Source organism: Rhinoraja longicauda, chromosome 17 (assembly GCF_053455715.1).
Source record: "Rhinoraja longicauda isolate Sanriku21f chromosome 17, sRhiLon1.1, whole genome shotgun sequence".
NCBI lineage: Eukaryota > Metazoa > Chordata > Chondrichthyes > Rajiformes > Arhynchobatidae > Rhinoraja > Rhinoraja longicauda.
The window spans coordinates 15,761,222-15,780,713 of NC_135969.1; the positions used below are offsets into that span (position 1 = coordinate 15,761,222).

The following is a 19,492-nucleotide window of genomic DNA, read 5'->3' on the forward strand; positions in this document are numbered from 1 at the left end:
ATGTCCTTCAGAGTATTTTAGTGAAGTTTTTCAAGGTAGTGTTGAAGACTGGTTAGGTAGTTGTGAGTTTGAATAAACTTGGAATCTTGTAAATGTATAACTATGGAAAATGAGTAAATTCATTCAATACGGTGGATAGTACATGCAATAGACAATAGGTGGAGGAGTAGGCCATTTGGCCCTTCGAGCCAGCACCGCCATTCAATGTGATCATGGCTGATCATTCTCAATCAGTACCCTGTTCCTGCCTTCTCCCCATACCCCCTGACTCCGCTATCCTTAAGAGCTCTATCTAGCTCTCTCTTGAAAGCATCCAGAGAATTGGCCTCCACTGCCTTCTGAGGCAGGGAATTCCACAGATTTACAACTCTCTGACTGAAAAAGTTTTTCCTCGTCTCCATTCTAAATGGCCTACCCCTTATTCTTAAACTGTGGCCCCTGGTTCTGGACTCCCCCAACATTGGGAACATGCTTCCCACCTCTAACAAGCCCAAACCCTTAATAATCTTATATGTTTCAAAAAGATCCCCTCTCATCCATCTAAATTCCAGTGTATTAATGTTTGTAAGGTTAAGGTTAATAGTCTTATAGTAAGCACCTTCCTCCTTTTGTTTATGGTCTAGGAATTGATTGGAAGGAGCGTACTTGATGATTTTCAAGAAGACTTTGTTGTAGATCTAATACCAGACATCGCTAAGTAAGTTTTCATATTTTTTTCATATTTCAGATACAGCGCGGAAACAGGCCTTTTCGGCCCACCAAGTCCGCACCGCCCAGCGATCCCCGCACATTAACACTATCCTACACACACTAGGGACAATTTTTTACATTTACCCAGTCAATTAACCTACATACCTGTACGTCTTTGGAGTTGTGAATTATTGCTTATCACATATCATGAAAGTTGCATTCTATCTGTTTGCGCACCATTTATTCACTCTACGGGATTATCTGGGAATAATGGAAATACATACTCAGTCCCAGAACAATTTTTCAGATTTTACAAACGTACCAATTAGGTTTTATACAGAAGCCTATCTAAAAGCATCTCTAAAACATTCAAACTGCTAATCCACAAACAAAACCTTTACTCAAGATAAAAGTCAATTCTGTGAATGGCAGCGTTTTGCAAGAGCAAATTATTAAATGTACACAAGTTACGGATGGTTGGAAACCTGGCCTGGTTAGATAAAAAGCATGGAAAACAAACCATTTCACCCCTATCACAAAAAATAATTTGCTAAATATTATATTGTTGGATGTCAATGATGTCTTTAACATCTCAATCATCATGCATAAACTATATATTGGATTAAGGAAGAAAAATAGTATTAGAGGAAAGAGTTCAAAACAGTACTTTTAATGGGTAAATTAAACAGCTCAATTCTGTTTCTCTTTCACCTAAGAAATGTGTTTGTGGTCATTAGGTTGGGGAATGTGATGAACATGGCCATGAAATGATCGTAAATCACACAGAGTGGTGATCTCCACTTGAGTCCAACTTCAGAGGAGAGGTTAAGCATGGCATTGTTCCACGTACTGCACCCATGCCGGTGGGCTTCTTTGCACCATGCTGAATAATTGTCACCTTTGGATCATGGGCCTTCCCATTAGAAAGATTAAAACTGCCCAAATTAGCTTTGTCGAGGTTTCCTCAGACAGTTTTATCAGGGATTGATCTGAATATGTGAAAGTTATTTGAATGAATGACAAATACTTTATTATCATATGTTACATGTCACAGTGAGATTCTTTGTTTTAGAAACAGAAACATAGAAAATAGGTGCAGGAGTAGGCCATTTGGCCCTTCGAGCCTGCACCGCCATTCAATATGATCATGGCTGATCATCCAGCTCAGTAACCTGTACCTGCCTTCTTTCCATACCCCCTGATCCCTTTAGCCACAAGGGCCACATCTAACTCCCTCTTAAATATAGCCAATGAACTGGCCTCAACTACCTTCTGTGGCAGAGAATTCCACAGACTCACCACTCTCTGTGTGAAGAAATGTTTTCTCATCTCGGTCCTAAAAGACTTCCCCCTTATCCTTAAGCTGTGACCCCTGGTTCTGGACTTCCCCAACATCGGGAACAATCTTCCCGCATCTAGCCTCTCCAACCCCTTAAGAATTTTATAAGTTTCTATAAGATCCCCCCTCAGTCTTCTAGTCTATCCAGTCTTTCTTCATATGAAAGTCCTGCCATCCCAGGGATCAATCTGGTGATCCTTCTCTGTACTCCCTCTAAGGCTAGAATGTCTTTCCTCAGATTAGGAGACCAAAACTGTACACAATACTCCAGGTGCGGTCTCACCAAGGCCCTGTACAACTGCAGCAGAACCTCCCTGCTCCTAAACTCAAATCCTCTTGCTATGAATGCTAACATACCATTCGCTTTCTATAAATTATCGTCTCAAAAATGACCTTTTCCTTCTCAAACTCGGCGTTAAGCACCTCAGTACCCACCTAACAAGGCGCCAATCTCCTCCAAATTTCCAACGTGTTGCACCTCTTCGCAAAGTCTCAGCAGACGGAAAAAGGAAGCAAGACTCACGGGAGAAACGCATCTAAAACGTAACAAATAAATACCGCCATATACAAGATATGCAAAGAGTCACCACGTATAGGGTGCCGACAAAGGTTCAGTGTCATCCCAATGGGTCCCTCTATGTTCTCTTGGCGACCCCCATGCCGGGTCCCTTTAATACTCAATGTGTGGCATTGTGCGGTTCCAGATGCGGCAGTTAACACGTATTTTCATTCTTTCAGTAAATATCTGCTGCCACTGAAGTGCATGTATAATCTGGATGAAGAAGAGAGTGAAGGTGGGATTATTATCAACCTCCTGCCGCTGCTGTCCAACAGTTTGACCAACGCAAGCATTGACGGAAAACCCAGCAAACGGGCCAAGAAGTAAGAATCAGCAGTTAGTTCTTGTAAAACAGTGAACAGCACAGATGTGACGTGTTTTATGTTTTAAAGAAAGCAATGGTCAAAACGGTATTTATTTGTTACGTTTTAGATGCGTTTCTCCCGTGAGTCTTGCTTCTTTTTTCCGTCTGCTGAGACTATGCGAAGAGGTGCAACACGTTGGAAATTTGGAGGAGATTGACGCCTTGTTAGGTGGGTACTGAGGTGCTTAACGCTGAGTTTGAGAAGGAAAAGGTCATCTTTGAGACGATAATTAGCCTTCGACTTAAGCTGAAGTTTGTTTCCCAAGAAGCAGGTGATTTTCTTGACTGGTGATACTTCCACTAATATTGCAATGAATCTGCTTCAGTATATTTGAAAACAAATTGTAACTAAGTATATTTGCACGTACAGTAAAAATGAAAATCTACCATCTAACTATTTGGAAATCTCAATCATTTGGCATGTGGCTCACCAGGCAATAGTTCCCATGCTCCCAATTCACTTGCCTGGTTTCCACGCTCCCTTTCCCAGTGGTATGAACATTAGTTACTCTAATTTCAAGTAGCAACTGCATTCTTGTTTTGTTCTGGCCTTTTCTATTTTTCAGTCTGAAGAAGGGTTCTGATCCAAAATGCCGCCAATTCCTTTTCTCCAAAGATGCTGGCTGACCTGCTGAGTTACTCCACTATTTTGTGTCTTATCTTCGGTATAAACTATCGCGGTTCCTTCCTACACAGATTCGCTTTCCACTTACTGGGTGCACTGGGAACTTTATAATCAGTGTTTAACTTTAAAAAAATAAATTAAAAGTTGTGTTGGGAAATTAATAGAGAATAACATCACTACAGTCTGGAAAATCTGCCTATCTGCCATTACCAAAATCCTGAATGTGCTGGAATATCAGAGTGTTATTATCTTGAGTTATTCGTCAGCATCAGTCCAGCTCCCACCTGTGGGAGATTTGCTTAGCTGGTCCACAACAACTCTGATTCTAAAACTTTAATTTAGTTTGCTCTTCTCCTGGGGTTGTTGCCTTTTATTGATAACTTACCAGATACGGATCTATATCCAGTCATTATCCTGTTCAGCCCGCTAGAGGTTCAAAACAAGTGCTGCACCATTGTTAAACCACTGTTGTTGGGCTACCCAGTCAAGAATGATGCCTTTGCTTTATTCCAGGAAAGACTTGTATTTATATCACACACACCATACCTTTTGCAATTAGCTGTGTTTGAGGAAAATGGAAGGAACAAAGATATCAGGATGGAGTACCAGAAATATGGTGGAAAGCAGAGGATTTTGCACGTTTTTTAGTATTGGGGAGTAAACAGCCAAGAAGAGGGAACTGTGGTGAACTCACAGGTTGTGCATTGCAGAGAAGTCCAGTGGAAATTGCACAGAAAAGATGATTCAATGTGGAATAAATTTGAAAGAATGTTGTTTTTTTTTTGCTGCATAGAGAAAATGCCTGAGTGCCCCTTCACCATTATTTGTAGAACATAGAACGGAACAGCACAGGAACAGGCCCTTAAACACACAATGTTTGTGGCGAACATGATGCCTAGCTGAACTGATCTCATATGCCTGCACATGATCCATATCCTTCTATTCCATGTGCCTATCCTTATGCATCTTAAATGTCACTGTTATATCTGCCCCCATCACCTCCCTTCGCAATGCATTCCAGGCCCCCATCACTCTGTGTGTGAAAAAAAAGACTTGCCGCACACATCTCCATTAAACTTTCTCCCTCTCACCTCATTGCTATGCCTTCCAGTGTTTGGACATATCCACCCTGGGAAAAGGGATCTGTCTACCCTATCTATGCCTCATAATTTTATCGATTTCCATCGTCTCCCCTCAACCTCTGACGTCACAGAAAAAACAATCCAAATCTATCCAACCTCTCTCTGTTGCTGAAACCCACTAATCCAGGCAGCATTCTGGTAAACTTCCTCTGCACTCTCTCCAAAGTTTGCACATCTTTCCTGTAATGGGGCGACCAGAACTGCAGGCAATACTCCAGATGTGGCCTAACCAAAGTCCAATCTTCTCACCAGTCTAAAAATATTTGTGGAAGGACCAGTTTCTGGTGAAGCTTGATGGAACCTCATTGTGATTCAGGTAGCTCTCTAGTGGGGAAATTAATTACTGCAACTTGATAATACTGATTCAATTTGTACTGCTTGGCATGAGCAGTAATCCATTATTTATCAATCTAAAATTGTATTTAAAAAACTTAATTTTATTGACTTTATTTTCTGTACTTTTGCAGTTTAAATTTTTTTTTTTTGTTGGTAGAATTGCCTGAGCATTGGAGATCATAAATGTATGTTAGTGACTACTAGAGTCATGGAGTCATTGATACCCAATTGATACCCAATGCTACATCACGAACGATGGAAATTATAAGCACCACCAGCTTCCCCTTGTATTCATAAAGGAAGTTCCCATGTCAGAAAACCTGAAGGCTGTTGTGATGTCAGACTGCTTTTGTTTGGCCATTTCTATTTATAACAGCTGTTTCACACCTATTTATTCAATGGAAACTGCTGAAACAATTCGGCATATTAATCAGAACCCAACACCACGTTTACTAAATTTAACTTTTTTGGGGGTAAAACTGTTTTCGACAGCTGCATCATGAAAGAACGGAGTACATTGTGCAAAACAGCCCTAGACGTAACACAAAACCCATCCCCGCATAAAGTTAGCTGATCTCCGAGATGACACAGCTCACCTCAGTGATCTTAATGTAGGTAGAAGAAAAATATATAATTAGCAGCAAGAGTAAGCACTGCAGATGTGGAAATCTGAAATAAAACAGGAAGTGGTAGAAACACTCAGCAGATACGGCAGCATCTCTGAGCGGAGCAGTTGCCATTACAAAGCTGTTATGCACCCCAATAATATATTATCTCTGGTGCATCTGTGAAAATTGGTGTGAGTCATTGAGACATACCAAATTTCCATGGAAGGAACACCAAGAAACACCAGTGGTATAGACACATTTCCTTCCTTGAATACACCAATTATGTTTTTGCACCAATTGTGTTTATACAATAACATGGTCATATCATCCTCACTATTACTGATGAACCGATCTACACCAATAAATCAGTTTTACTTACCTCAGCTATTCCTTGTGGTGACCAGTTTCATGTTCTTACCATGAAAAAATAGATTTATTTCTGAATTAGTCTTTCTGGTTTCTCCTGGGCAGAGGGATCTAGGAGTACAAGTAAATAGTTCCTTGAAAGTGACATTACAGGTAGATAGGGTTGTCAAAAAGCCTTGGCTCATTGGCCTTCATCAGTCAGAGTATTGAGTATAGAAGTTGGGAGGTCAAGTTGCAGTATTGTGTTCAGTTTTGGGCACAATGTTAAAGGAAAGATTTTGTCAAGCTGGAAAGGGTGCAGAGAAGGTTTACGAAGATGTTACCAATATTCAAGGGCCTGAGTTAGAGGGAGTGGCAGGTAATAGTTGGACACGGGCGAGATGGGTGGGTTTGATAGGCAGATAGTTGGAACTAAAGCTGGAGTTTAGAGCAGAAAGTGTGAGGTGTGAATGTTGGTCAACAGTTTGTTGGGTAATGGTGGAACAAAGATGTGCTGAGCTTTGGTCTTGGAGATTTAATGGAAACAGTCATTCTGCAGCAGCATAAGACCTTGTGATTGCCGTTTGGTACGTCTCTGAATTTACATGATTTAGCACCGAAGCAGCATAACTGCGGCACGGTGGCGCAGCGGTAGAGTTGCTGCCTTACAGCGAATGCAGCGCCGGAGACTTGGGTCCGATCCTGACTACGGGCGCCGTATTGTATGGAGTTTGTACGTTCTCCCTGTGACCTGCGTGGGTTTTCTCCGAGATCTTCGGTTTTCTCCCACACTCCAAAGACGTACAGGTATGTAGGTTAATTGACTGGGTAAATGTAAAAATTGTCCCTAGTGTGTGTAGGATAGTGTTAATGTGTGGGGATCGCTGGGCGGCGCGGACTCGCTGGGCCGAAGGGCCTGTTTCCGCGCTGTATCTCTAAAAATTTAAAAATTAAAAATTAAAAATAACACAACATGGAGAGTGTTTTTCAATCGAAAATGAGCCTTGGTGTATGCAAGTACTGTGATGGTGACTCCAACTAATGTCATGGGCATTTGAATCTGTACCAGTTAGCCTGGTGAATACTCAGTCAGATAGTGCATCCCTCATTTTGGATATATATTGGTTCTGTTTGTGTGCTGGAACAGCTTGCCTCAAGATATGGCTAGTGCCCACCAAAAGGAGATGAGGAATTTCTTTAGCCAGAGGGTGGTGAATCGGTGAAATTCATTGCCACAGACGGCTGTGGAGGCCAAGTCAATGGATATTTTTGAGGCGGAGATTGACAGATTCTTGATTAGTAAGGGTGTCAGGGGTTCTGGGGAGAAAACGGGAGAATGGGGCCAAGAGGGAAAGACAGATCAGCCATGAGTGAATGGCAGAGTTGACGGTGGGAATGGCCTAATTCTGCTCCTATAAATTATTAAATACCCAGACCTTCAAGACCTGCCCACGATCTGGAAGAAGCACAAGATGGCTTGGGGTCTTAAATGTTTGTCATCATGAATAAGGTCAACTAGAGTGATCAGAGTTGTTCTCGAAGTATGGAAAGGGATTGCCGAGTATATAACGTCTATTAACTCTCAGAGAGCACACTGTTGTAACTCGGGTGATTCAATGCCATTGCTTCTGATTCTTTTTAATCACAGCCAGGACTGTGTGTAGCAGTCTGAAGAAGCGTTCCGACCCAAAATGTCACCCATCCCTTTTCTCCAGAGATGCTGCCTGACCCGCTAAGTTACTCCAACACTTTGTGTCCATCTGCTGTGAGTAACTAGGAGGGTCAGGCAGCATCAATAGAGAGAATGGATAGGCGATGTTCCGTGTCAAGACCCTTGTGATTAGTTATGGCAATTTGGGCGTCCTGATGTTAAAAGCACCATAACTGAGATGAGTTTTGATATGCTTATAAATAATTCAGCTTTCATGTTCAGCTAAACACGGTCAATGTTTCTCGACCTAATTGATCTTGCCCTTGGTGACAGATATTCAGAAATTTCAGCAACTTTGTGCCACTTTGTGCTTCTTTAAAGTTCTATTCTTTGTGGATGAGTGCTGATCCATTAACCAAGACAAGACAATGGGTGGTAATCAGCCAGAGGTTTCCTTATCTGTTTTAAACCGGATGCCTTGTGACCGAGTCCAGGGTCAAATATTAACACTTACAGCTGCTCTATACATAAACTGGTCTAACAGACAGTATAATAAGATTGTGTTAGAGTTTTCTGGAAAATCAATGACAATTTTGTGTGGGTTTATTGCTTGACTGGTTTGTAAAATAATTTTAGCCTCTTTCCCCCAGGTGTTTGTTCGGGGAAACTTGTTAGCTGGGCTTGCTAGCTGAATCAAAAGATTGATAGTGTAGACTGCTAGATTACAACTTTGGGAAATGACTGTCACTCTTCCATTATCTGTTATGGTGTTGTACTTTGTAGCAAATTGCTCTGCAGTTACAGAACCTATGTCATAGAAACATAGAAAATAGGTGCAGGAGGCCATTTGGCCCTTCGAGCCAGCACCGCCATTCACTGTGATCATGGCTGATCATCCACAATCAGTAACCCGTGCCTGCCTTCTCCCCATATCCCTTGATTCCGCAAGCTCCTATAGCTCTATCTAACTCTCTTTTAAATTCATCCAGAGAATCGGCCTTCACTGCCTTCGGTGGCAGAGTATTCCACAAATTCACAACTCTCTGGGTGAAAACCTTTTTTCTCATCTCAGTTTTAAATGGCCTCCCCTTTATTGTTAGACTGTGGCCCCTGGTTCGGGACTCCCCCAACATTGGGAACATTTTTCCTGCATCTAGCTTGTCCAGTCCTTTTATAATTTTATATGTTTCTATAAGATCCCCTCTCACCCGTCTAAATTCCAGTGAATACAAGCCCTGTCTTTCAAATCTTTCCTCATATGACAGTCCCACCATCCCAGGGATTAATCTCGTGAACCTACGCTGCACTGTCTCAATAGCAAGGATGTCCTTCCTCAAATTAGGAGACCAAAACTGCACACAATACTCCAGATGTGGTCGTAATTATCAATGAAGAGTCACAAAATGATGATCATTAATTATTTCCACACTGATACAAATGATAACATGTTAAAAGGTTTAAAAAAAAGTATATTAAATCGTTTTTAAATATTGTAGAACAATGCTAATTGAACTTGACGAATCAGGGCTGGCAACAGATGACCTCATGCAGGGAGGTTCCCTGATAGACTGATTGTTGGCTAGGGATGGTGTAATTCGTGCTTCCAGTCCCCCTACAATCAGTCTGAAGAAGGGTCTCGACCCATTCCTTCTCTCCAACGATGCTGCCTGTCCCGCTGAGTTACTCCAGCATTCTGTGTCTGCACTTCCTTTTTATTACTAAGTGAACCTTAGTAATAATGGATATGGAACTTGTCGCGGGCTACCTTAAGACCTGGAGACAAAAACTGAGTGTGGCAAAAACCACCATAATGGCCTTTGACCTGGATAACAAGGAAGCTCAACGGCAGCTAACCGTCACCCTCAATGGGTCACCCCTACCCTACAACCCATTTCCTACATACCTCGGGGTGAAACTAGATCGGCAGCTGACCTACAAACAACACCTTGAAGCTCTCCATGCTAAAGTCTCGGCATGGAACAACCTCCTGCGTTGCTTGGCCGGATCGTCATGGGGCGCCAGGACATCTACTCTTCGAACCAGTGCTCTTGCACTCGTGTACAGCGCCGCTGAGTACTCCGCCCCAGCATGGTGCCGCAACGCTCATACCAGCAAGCTAGACGCCAGCCTCAACGACACCATGCGGATCATCACTGGCTGCCTACGCCCTACTCCGACGGATCTTCAGCCGGTGCTCGCAGGTATCGCACCCGCCAAGCTTCGCAGAGAGTTCTTCACTCATAGGCTGCTGTGCAAGGCCCCATCGGATGCCAAACATCCTTTGCACCACCTCGCCCAGGATTCACAGCAACTGGGACCTCAACGCCTGTCATCTCGTCACCCTTTCTCCCGTCACGCAGCGACCCTCGGCGTGGCTCCAGTTTCAACATACTAGGAGCATGGAGAACCAGCTGGGAACAGACATCGCGACCTCCTCAATTCACTGTCGCACCGAACACCACAGCCCCACCCGGCTCGGACATGCCCCGCAAAGAGTGGGTTGGCGTGAACCGGCTCCACACAGGGGTCGGCCGGTTCAACGGCAACATGCATCGTTGGGGGTTGCGTCCATCAGCAGCCTGCGTGTGTGGAGCAGACCAGCAAACAGCGCAGCACGTCATTTCCGACTGCACTGTCCTCCGTCCCCCTGGTGGAGGGGTAGACCTCACGGCCCTCGACAATAGCACATTGCACTGGCTACAGCGCCTGGAGGGAGTTACATCATTTCTGCTGCCTCAAACGCAAGAAGACTAAGTGAACCTTACTTTATGATCCTGTTTGTCTTAATATTATAAGCTCGTAAGGCAAAACAACAGATCAATGTAAAATTCATGATTGTTGGGGCATTTAGATTTACTGAACTGTCTCCTTGCAGGTTGTCCACTTCATCTGACCAACTTGGAGCTTGTGGAGAAGGTGGAGTCACTGTCCAAACAAGAACGGGAGCTGCTTTGTTCGTTGCTGTTTCATGCCATCAATTGGTTCAGAGAGGTAACATTACCCGCAAGCTAATCTGGTACAAACTTACAACAGGATGGGCAGTTGCTTCAGAGTTCTGAAGGCTCACTGTGTGATTGCTAGCCTCACTAATTGAATTACAAATCAAAATAGACAAGACTCTTCCAGTGTAGTTAATGACTATAATCTCTGTGGAGTTGTCAGGAGTGATTCGTTTTATCTGTTTTCCAGGTCGTGAATGGATTCTGTAAACAGCAGGACATTGAGATGAAGGGAAAGGTACTCCTCCGATTACAGAACATCACTCAGCTACAGGGACTACTTGAGAAGTGTATAACAGGTTTGCTTTGGCTTCTGCTTTCTTGGGGTTTACAGCTTGGCCATTTTGTGACATGTATTGCCATGGCTACATTTTGTGTGGGGATTTTGTATTAGTCCTCTGATAGCTATTTGTAACAGCATTTGTAAGGTGAAAGTGAAGATCATGGCCTAAATTATAGTTGAGATGTCTTTACATTAATACAAACTTGTGCTAGTCCCCTGTCGCACTTGACGTTTGTGGTTGCGTGGCTCCCATTGCCCTGGAGGCTTTGCTGTTGAAATAATCCCACAACAAGAAACACAGCACCAGAGACCCCGAATCAATCCTGAACTCGGGGGTGGAGTTTGCAAGTTCTCTCCGTGACTGTGTGGAGTTTGCAAGTTCTCTCCTTGAAGATGTGCGGGTTTGTAGGTCAATTGGCCTCTGTAAATTGTAGGGAGTGGATGCAAAAATAGGATTAGATAGAACAAGTGCGAACAGGCGATCAATGGTTGGCCTGGACTCAGCTCGAAGAGCCTGTTTCCATGCTGTATCTTTCAATCGACCGACTGACCAAACAACATCTTGAGCACATTCAAATATGTTTTCCAATTTGGAGGAAGTGAAGAGTGGGAAATCCAGCTGATGAGATATGGGAACTGGTCTCGTTGGCTCAACTCATACATGTCGACCATGATGTTCATCTAAGCTGGTCCCATTTGCCCCTATACCTATGTCCATCTGATGTCCATCTAAGCTAGTCCCATTAGTGGGGCGGCACGGTGTTGCAGCAGTATAGTTGCTGCCTTACAGCGCCAAAGACCTGAGTTCAATCCTGACTACGGTTGCTGTCTGTGCGGTATTTGTACGTTCTCCCCATGCCCTTTCTGGGTTTTCTCCAGGTGCTCCGGTTTCCTCCCACATTCCAAAGATGCACAGGTAGATTAAATGGCTTTGGTAAAATTGTAAATTGTCCCTTGTGTGTTGGTGTATGGGGTGCTTGTTGGTCAGCACGGACTCAGTGGGCCGAATGGGGCTGTTTCCGCACTGTATCTCTAAACTAAACTAAACTTGTCAGTTTGCCCCATATCTCTCCAATCTTTTCTTGTATGTATCCAAATGTCTTTTTAAATGTTATTGTACATACCACAACCACTTTCAGTGGCAGCTTGTTCCATATATATATATATATATTCCCTATAATTTCTGTGTTTAATTTTAGCTGTTACTAGACAAAGTGGGCCCATTCCCCACTCCCCCATTCTCTCGTCCCCCATCCCCACTCTTACTCTCCCCACACTCTCCCCTTTGGCCCGTCCATTGTATCCGGGAGGGGGTGAGGGAGTGAAGGGGGGAGGGAGGGAGAGGGAGGTTTGGGGGAGGGAGGTGTGGAGTGATCGAGGGGGAGGGAGTGGTGGAGGGAGGGATGTGTTGAGGATGGAGGGTGGAGGGAGGGGGGGAGGGTGATGAGAGATGGGGTGGTATTTGTGGAGGGAGGGGGGGGGAAGAGAGGGGGGAGGGAGGGATGGGGGAGAGGGGAGGGATATGGACCTCCCCTTTTCCCAGTACCCCTCTTTCCCCCACCACCAATTCCCCTCCGCACTACCCCTGTTGTCCCATTCCCCATTCTCAGCCCCCCCCCCCTAATTTTCTCTCCCCCAGACACACTCTTAGCATCAGTTAAAGGGACGGGGGGGGGGGGGGGGGGTGCGGGTGATCGGATCAGTGAAAAGTCCGGTGGGGGGGGGGCTTCGGGAGATCGCATCATTCAAAGGCCCGGGGGGGGGGGGGGGGACAGCGGGGAGATGTTCTCCCGGGTGTGGGAGAGAGGAGAGAAGCAAGGGGAGAGAGGAGAGAGGAGAGGTGAGCTGGTGATCGCGGGTTGGCGCCGCTAACGGCGTCCATTGTTTTGGTGCGAGTGAGGAGATGCCGCGCATGCGTGCTGAGTACAGAGTGAGGAGATTCCGCGCATGCGTACTGAGCACTGCCGCACCGCAGCGCCCCCTTCTGTCAAAACTTCGATAAATGAGGGGGGGCAGCACTTTTAAACCTCTGTAACTTTAAAAATATGCGTCCGAATTAAATAAAAATATCATTTTCCAGCAGCGAACCGCATGCTGATTAAGGCGGTACAATCACCGTTTTGCCGGAATTGCCGTATTCAGCCGACATCAGTGGAATATATATATATACATACAAGATCTGAGTTTTAATAGTATACTAGACAAAGTGGGCCCGTTGGGCCCATTCCCCACTCCCCCATTCTCTCGTCACCCATCCCCACTCTTACTCTCCCCACACTCTCCCCTTTGGCCCGTCCTCTTAGGGTTTCCATTGTATCCGGGAGGGGGTGAGGGAGTGAAGGGGGGAGGGAGTGAAGGGGGGAGGGAGGGAGAGGGAGGTGTGGAGTGATCGAGGGGGAAGGGAGTGGTGGAGGGAGGGATGTGTTGAGGATGGAGGGTGGAGGGAGGGGGGGAGGGTGATGGGAGATGGGGTGGTATTTGTGGAGGGAGGGAGGGGGGGGGGGGAGAGAGGGGGGAGGGAGGGATGGGAGAGAGGGGAGGGATATGGACCTCCCCTTTTCCCAGTACCCCTCTTTCCCCCACCACCAATTCCCCTCCGCACTACCCCTGTTGTCCCATTCCCCATTCTCAGCCCCCCCCCCATTTTCTCTCCCCCAGACACACTCTTAGCATCAGTTAAAGGCGCGGGGGGGGGGTGATCGGATCAGTGAAAAGTCCGGTGGGGGGGGGGGCTTCGGGAGATCGCATCATTCAAAGGCCCGGGGGGGGGGGGGGGGGGGATAGCGGGGAGATGTTATAGCGCTACGGTTCACCGTTTTGCCGGAATTGCCGTATTCAGCCGACATCAGTGGAATATATATACAAACCTGAGTTTTAGTAGTATACTAGCACAAGTGTGCCCGTTGGGCCCGTCCTCGAAGGGTTTCCATTGTAACCGGGTGGGGAGTGGGGGGGGAGGGAAGGGGGAGGGAGGGAGGAGGGGAGGGGGAGGGAGGGGGGGAAGGGGAGGGAGGGGGGGAAGGGGAGGGAGGGGGACCTCCCCTTTTCCCAGTACCCCTCTTTCCCCGTTGGGCCCGTCCTCGTAGGGTTTCCATTGTAACCGGGAGGGGAGTGGGGGGAGGGAAGGGGGAGGGAGGGAGGAGGGAGGTGTGGAGGGGGGAGGGAGGGGGGAAGGGAGGGGGGAGGGGGACCACCTGTTTTCCCAGTACCCCTCTTTCCCCGTTGTGGGATGGGAGGGGGGAGGGGAGGGGAGGGAGAGGGGAGGGGGAGGGGGGAGGGGGAGGGAGGGAGGGGAAGGGGGGAGGGAGGAGGACCTCCCCTTTTCCCAGTACCCCTCTTTCCCCGTTGTGCCCGTCCTTGTAGGGTTTCCATTGTAACCGAGAGGCGGGGAGGGAGGGAGGGAGGAGTGGAGGGAGGAGGGGAGGGAGGAGGGGAGGGAGGAGGGGAGGGGGAGGGAGGGGAGGAGAGGGGGGAAAGGGGGAGGGAGAGGGGAGGGGTGGAGGGAGGGGGGAGGGGGACCACCTGTTTTCCCAGTACCCCTCTTTCCCCGTTTTGCCCGTCCTCGTAGGGTTTCCATTGTAACCGGGAGGCGGGGAAGGAGGGGGGAGAGAGGTGTGGAGGGAGGAGGGGAGGGAAAGGGGGGGAGGGGAGGGGGGAAGGGGGGAGGTGGAGGGAGGGGGGAGGGAGGGGGGAAGGGGGGTGGATGGGGGATCTCCCCTTTTCCCAGTACCCCTCTTTCCCCGTTGGGCCCGTCCTCGTAGGGTTTCCATTGTAACCGGGAGGAGGGGAGGGAGGGAAGGGGGAGGGAGGGAGGTGTGGAGGGAGGAGGGGAGGTACCACGTAAAGACCCAACCAATCGGGCGCTAACAGGGAGGGTGAAACCCAATGAAAAAAAACGCGTTTTTACTTTAAAATAAACAGCGTTCTTTGTTGAAAAGGAAATAAACTTATCTATAGAGCAGCAGCTTTTTTAAAATAAATAAAATCAAACTTAATGAAAATCACATTCCTCATTTTAAATAAATGTCTTTGTGAAATCAAACAGCGGGAGAGGCGACGGCGACTACACTTCCGCTTCGGGGAGAGGAGGGGGGGGAGAGGAGGGGGGGGAGGGGGAGAGGAGGGGGGGAGGAGGGGGGAGGAGGGGGGGAGGAGGGGGGGGAGGAGGGGGGGGAGGGGAGGAGGAGGGGGGGAGGGGAGGAGGAGGGGGGGAGGGGAGGAGGAGGGGGGGAGGGGAGAGGGGGAGAGGGGGAGGGGGGAGAGGAGAGGGGAGAGGACGGCGACGGCGACTACACTTCCGCTTCGGGGAGAGGATGGGGGAGGAGAGGAGGGGGGGAGAGGAGGGGGGGAGGGGGGGAGGGGGGGGAGGAGGGAGGGGGGGGAGGAGGGAGAGGAGGGGGGAGGGGGGGGAGGAGGGAGGGGAGGAGGGAGGGGGAGAGGAGGAGGGGGGGGAGGAGGGAGGGGGGGAGGAGGGAGGGGGGGGAGGAGGGAGAGGAGGAGGGGGGGGAGGAGGAGGAGGGGGAGAGGAGGAGGGGGGAGAGGAGGAGGGGGGAGGGGGGAGAGGGGGAGGGGAGAGGGGGGAGAGGAGAGGAGAGGAGAGGAGAGAGGAGAGGGGTCTATTTTACTTTAAAATAAACAGCATTCTTTGTTGAGGGAGGTGGGAGGGAGGGGGGAAGGGGGAGGGGGAGGGGGAAGGGGGAGGGGGAGGGGGGAGGGGGACCTCCCCTTTTCCCAGTACCCCTCTTTCCCCGTTGGGCCCGTCCTCGTAGGGTTTCCATTGTAACCGGGAGGAGGGGAGGGAGGTGTGGAGGGAGGAGGGGAAGGGGGGGGAGGGGAGGGGGGAAGGGGGGGAGGGGGGAGTGAGGGGGTAGGGGGGAGGGAGTAGGGGGGAGGGGGAGGGAGGGGGGAGAGGGGAGGGGGGGTAGGGGGGGAGGAGGAGGGGGAGGGGAGAGGGGGGAGAGGAGAGGGGGGGAGAGGAGAGGGGAGAGGGGGGAGAGGAGAGGAGGAGATGGGAGTGGGGGGGAGAGGAGAGGAGAGGAGAGGGGGGAGAGAGGAGAGGGGTCTATTTTACTTTAAAATAAACAGCATTCTTTGTTGAAAAAGAAATTAAACTTATCTATAGAGCAGCAGCTTATGTCTTTGTTATAAATGAAATTAAACTTATGTGAAATAAATGTTCTTTTGTTAAAAAAGAAAGTAAACTTATCTATGAAATCTCTGTCTTTTATCTTTTTTTTAAAATAAAATTAAATGCAATGGAAATCTCGTACCGTTTAAAATAAATGTAATTTTTCTGTTGGAAATGATAAGAAACTTATCTATAAATATTCTTTCTGTATTTCAATTAAACTGCCCTCCTGAGTGATGCTGGAGCCTGTCCTCAACCAGCAGCAGCACGGTGGACTGTTGGTTACGGCAGTTGGTGTCAGTTCAAATCAACTGCTCCACCCACATCGAGTGTAAGGTTGGAGCCAATCACTGCACCCCACGTAGAGACCCAGCCAATCGGGCGCTAACAGGGAGGGTGGAGCCAATCACTGCACCCCACGTAGAGACCCAGCCAATCGGGTGCTAACAGGGATGGTGGAGCCAATCACTGTACCCCACGTAAAGACCCAACCAATCGGGCGCTAACAGGGAGGGTGAAACCCAATGAAAAAAACCGCGTTTTTACTTTAAAATAAACAGCGTTCTTTGTTGAAAAGGAAATAAACTTATCTATAGAGCAGCAGCTTTTTTAAAATAAATAAAATCAAACTTAATGAAAATCACATTCCTCATTTTAAATAAATGTCTTTGTTATAAATGAAATCAAACAGCGGGAGAGGCGACGGCGACTACACTTCCGCTTCGGGGAGAGGAGGGGGGGGGAGGGGGAGAGGAGGGGGGGGAGGGGGGGAGGAGGGGGAGAGGAGGGGGGGGAGAGGAGGGTGGGGAGGGGGGGAGGGGGGAGGGGGGGGGAGGGGGGGAGGGGGGAGGGGGGGGGAGGGGGGGAGAGGAGAGGGGAGAGGACGGCGACGGCGACTACACTTCCGCTTCGGGGAGAGGATGGGGGAGGAGAGGAGGGGGGGATAGGAGGGGGGGGAGGGGGGGGGGGGGAGGGGGGGAAGGGGGGGGAGGAGGGGGAGGGGAGGAGGGAGGAGGGAGGGGGGGGAGGAGGGAGGAGGGAGGGGGGGGAGGAGGGAGGGGGAGAGGAGGAGGGGGGAGGAGGGAGGGGGGGAGGAGGGAGAGGAGGAGGGGGGGGAGGGAGGAGGGGGGGGGAGGAAGGGGGGGGAGAGGAGGAGGTGGGGGAGAGGAGGAGGGGGGAGAGGAGGAGGGGGGAGAGGAGGAGGGGGGAGAGGAGGAGGGGAGAGGAGAGGGGGGAGAGGAGAGGGGAGGGGAGAGGGGGGAGAGGAGAGGGGGGAGAGGAGAGGGGGGAGAGGAGAGGGGAGAGAGGAGAGGAGAGGGGGGGAGAGAGGAGAGAGGAGAGGGGTCTATTTTACTTTAAAATAAACAGCATTCTTTGTTGAGGGAGGTGGGAGGGAGGGGGGAGGGGGGACCTCCCCTTTTCCCAGTACCCCTCTTTCCCCGTACCCCTCTTTCCCCGTTGGGCCCGTCCTCGTAGGGTTTCCATTGTAACCGGGAGGAGGGGAGGGAGGGAAGGGGGAGGGAGGGAGGAGGGAGGTGTGGAGGGAGGGGGGGAGGGAGGGGGGAGGGAAGGGGGGAGGGGGGAGGGAGGGGGGAGGGAGGGGGAGAGGGGAGGGGGGGTAGGGGGGGAGGGAGGGGGCTCTCCCCTTTTCCCAGTACCCCTCTTTCCCCGTTGGGCCCGTCCTCGTAGGGATTCCATTGTAACCGGGAGGAGGGGAGGGAGGGAAGGGGGAGGGAGGGAGGAGGGAGGAGGGGAGGGAGGGGGGGAAGGGGAGGGCGGGAAGGGGGGAGGGGGAGGGAGAGGGAGATAGAAGATAGACTAGAACAAGTGTGCCCGTTCAAAGCGGGCCCGTTGGGCCCGACCCCACACCCCCCATTCTCTCCTCCCCCAGCCCCACTCTTACTCTCCAAGTGTGCCCGTTGGGCCCGTCCTCCTGATCTGTGTCTGTCAAGTGACCACTATAACTGTCTTTTTTTTTTTCTTCCTAATCAGATGTGCAGCACTTTGGTCAACGTGGGTTGTTTTTAAATGTGCTATACAAATAAAACTGACTTGACTTGACTTGACTTGACTTGCAATAACAAAAAAGACTACTTTGAAACTTTTCGAAACAATGTAGCCGTCACAAGCTGAAGACTGAATCTGCACCGCAGCGCCCCCCTGAAAAGGGGTGGGGGCAGCGCTTTAAAACCTCTGTAACTTAGAAAATACGCGACCAAAGTAAATGAAAATATCACGGCCGATCGTTCGGGAGGTTGGCGATTAAGGCGGTGCGAAAACCGTCGCGTCACGGTTGACCGTTTTGCCGCAATCGCTGTTACGAATAAATATACACACGATATATTCAGGTCAAACCCCAAAAAAAAATATATATATATTCACAAGATCTGAGTTTTAATAGTATACTAGAACAAGTTAGTATATAGATAGATAGATAGATATTTCGCTGTCCATTGTGTTCACTTACAACCTTCTAACTTACACTTTTAATATTTCAGCGACTCCTGGATATGTTCCTCCACTGGCAAACTTTGATTCAGAGATCACAGAGGTTCCTCCAACCATTGCTCCTGCAGCAGCAGCTAAGAAAAGAAATAAAGGTGATCGATGCTCCAAAACGAAAATCCTTTGGTAGTTTTGGAATAGGCTGTGAAAATTGCTCTAAAGTTTGCACATACATGATGAGCTAAGTAAACCTCCTTTACTTGGAGACACAAGGAACTGCAGATACTGGCATTTTGAGTAAAACACGAAGTGCCGGAATAACTGTGAGTCAAGTAGCCTGGAGTGAATGGACAGGTGACATTTTGGATCGGGACCCCTTTTTGGACATGTTTGGACAGCAGAGGTCATTTGCAGTCAGCTTCTAATCTTAATTGCCAATAAAGGGTAATTATCCTTTAAATTGCATCACTAATTTAGCCATCTGAGCTGTATACGGATCCAAATAAATCACTAATGGGTGATGAACTTTATTATCACACGTGACATGTCAAGGTGAAATTCTTTGTTTTGCATACCATACACAAAATATGCAAAGAGTTGCCACTTCTAGGGTGCCGACAAAATTACAATGCGTTCAACGTAGTCTCAATGGTCCCTCTTTGTTCTCGGTGCCCCCTGCCCCCCCCCCACGCTAGGTCCCTCTTTGTTCTCTTGGCGGCACGTCCTCCACCGACCTCCAGCACCTACCACAGGCCTGTCCTTGGCCACCCGCCGCTGGGTCCTCTTTTGGACGGCTCCGTGATCTCAGCTGAGATGATGTTAGGGAGAGAAATATCATCAGGAGTTCTTCATGCTTGCAACTGTTCGATAGTTCCAGTGGGATAAAAATGTATGTGCAAATATTGGTGGAGAGAAAACGATTTTGCTCTGAGTTTCTCCATCCCAGTTGAATGGCCGGGGCCTAAGCTGCCTTGATTC

The 19,492-nt window shown here is 48.7% G+C and overlaps 1 protein-coding gene across 1 annotated transcript in view; it reads left to right on the forward strand.

Moving 5' to 3' along the window:
- fancd2 (FA complementation group D2) overlaps window positions 1-19,492 on the forward strand; it is a 91,541-nt gene that overhangs the window by 36,238 nt on the left and 35,811 nt on the right. Inside the window, exons 21-26 of the mRNA XM_078413831.1 lie at window positions 624-697; window positions 2,768-2,911; window positions 3,021-3,121; window positions 10,535-10,650; window positions 10,849-10,957; window positions 18,568-18,669. Of these exons, the coding sequence (XP_078269957.1) occupies window positions 624-697; window positions 2,768-2,911; window positions 3,021-3,121; window positions 10,535-10,650; window positions 10,849-10,957; window positions 18,568-18,669 (646 nt within the window). The remainder of the gene's footprint in view (window positions 1-623; window positions 698-2,767; window positions 2,912-3,020; window positions 3,122-10,534; window positions 10,651-10,848; window positions 10,958-18,567; window positions 18,670-19,492) is intronic.